Source organism: Eimeria tenella, genomic scaffold (genome assembly GCF_000499545.2).
Source record: "Eimeria tenella Houghton genomic scaffold, Eth_scaff705, whole genome shotgun sequence".
Lineage (NCBI taxonomy): Eukaryota > Apicomplexa > Conoidasida > Eucoccidiorida > Eimeriidae > Eimeria > Eimeria tenella.
Window position 1 is genome coordinate 1 of NW_013545826.1, and position 1,499 is coordinate 1,499.

Consider the following 1,499-nt stretch of genomic DNA (forward strand, 5'->3'; position numbering starts at 1 on the left):
TGCTGCTGCTGCTGCTGTACCTTTTACTGCTGCACTCGAGAGGTCTCGGAGGTCGCTGTGCATTGCCCGCCTCACTTCGGCTGCTCTTCTGCAGCTTTGCTGCTTGCCCTTGCTGCCGCCCAAGAAATAGTTGCTGCTGCTGCTGCTGCTGCTGCTGCTGTAGCTGCTGCTGCTGCTGCTGCTGGGGAAGTAGAGCCGGGGGTCTGTTTGCTGCTGGAGCCAACAGAGGCAACGCCGAAGTGCTGCGGCTCCTCAAAGGAGAAGCAGCAAAGATGCGCGGCAGCAGCGGCAGCGACGAGGTAGACCGAGCAGCAGCAGCAGCAGCAGCTGCTGCTGCTGCAGCAGTAGTAGTAGTAGCAGCAGCGACTGCGGGCAGAGGACGCAGGCGGTTGCCCCGCAGTGCGGCGACAGAGTTACTGGAGAAGCCGCTTGCTGCTGCTACTGCTGCTGCTGCTGCTGCTGTGTCTGCAGTTGCTGCTGGACCTTTGCAGGATAAAACACTCGTTTGCGTCTTCTCCACAGCAGCAGCAGCAGAAGCAGGCAGTAAGCTGGGGAAAGGTCGAGGGTGCTGCAGATTCTGCTGCAGCTGCTGCAGCGGCAGCGGAGGCACTAGCCGCTGTTGCTGTTGCTGCTGCTGCTGCTGCTGCTGTTGCTGCTGCTGTTGCTGCTGCAGACCTTGTGTCTTAGAATGCAGCTGTCTGTACACCCCGCGGTTTGCTGCTTGTTTGGTTTTGACTTTTTCAATTTTGTTTATCTCCGCGTCTCGGCACTGAGGCGCAGCAAAGCCACAAACACCCAAAGAATAAGCAGCAGCAGCAGCAGCAGCAGCAGCAAAGGCAAACGCGCAGCAGCAAATACAAATGCAGACAAGTCCGGAGGAGGACCTCCTCACCTTGTGAACAAGAGGAGTCAATTGATGAGCCCTTAACGAACGAGCCGCGTACACTCCACTCCGCTGCTGCTGCTGCTGCTGCTGCTGCTGCTGTGAGCTGTAAGCAGCAGAGAACGAACTCGGTGTGGCTGCAGGTCTGTCGTGTGCCCTCGATGGAATTTGCTGCCGCAGCTTCTTGAACGGATTAACCGCATCGTTGCTGCTGCTGCTGCTGCTGTCTTCAGCTTTCCTTTTCTTTGAAAGAGAAGAGCGAAAGGGATGCAGCAGCAGCCTAGGAAGCCAATCCTTGAGCCAGCTGGCGCGCGACATGGCTGGTGAGGTGTCCATACACCCCGAGAAACGGAAGCCAGGCGGAAGCAAAGGAGTGCATGCAGCAAATAAAAGGCCAAATGCAGAAGCAGCAAATAAAATAAAAAAGAATAAAGATACAAACAGGAGCAGAGCTGGGAGTCTAGCTGGTTTCCCGCTGCTGCTTGCCAGTTAGTTCCGAGCTTCTGGCCTCACAGCCAGGTGAAACGGCACCCCCCGGAGTCCATTTGAGGCCATTCCAGCAGCGCCAACTTTTATTTATTTTGATTCACTTTTTGAAAAAAAACTTTGAAAGCCG

The 1,499-nt window shown here is 55.8% G+C and overlaps 1 protein-coding gene across 1 annotated transcript; it reads right to left on the reverse strand.

Moving 5' to 3' along the window:
* Positions 1–9: 9 nt before the first annotated feature.
* ETH_00000910 (uncharacterized protein) lies at positions 10–1,201 on the reverse strand (the record flags this gene model as incomplete). The annotated part of the gene is made up of 2 exons (XM_013380557.1): positions 10–769; positions 893–1,201. Coding segments are annotated over 2 exons (1,069 nt in total), but the record flags the coding sequence as incomplete, so codon positions are not given.
* Positions 1,202–1,499: the final 298 nt, after the last annotated feature.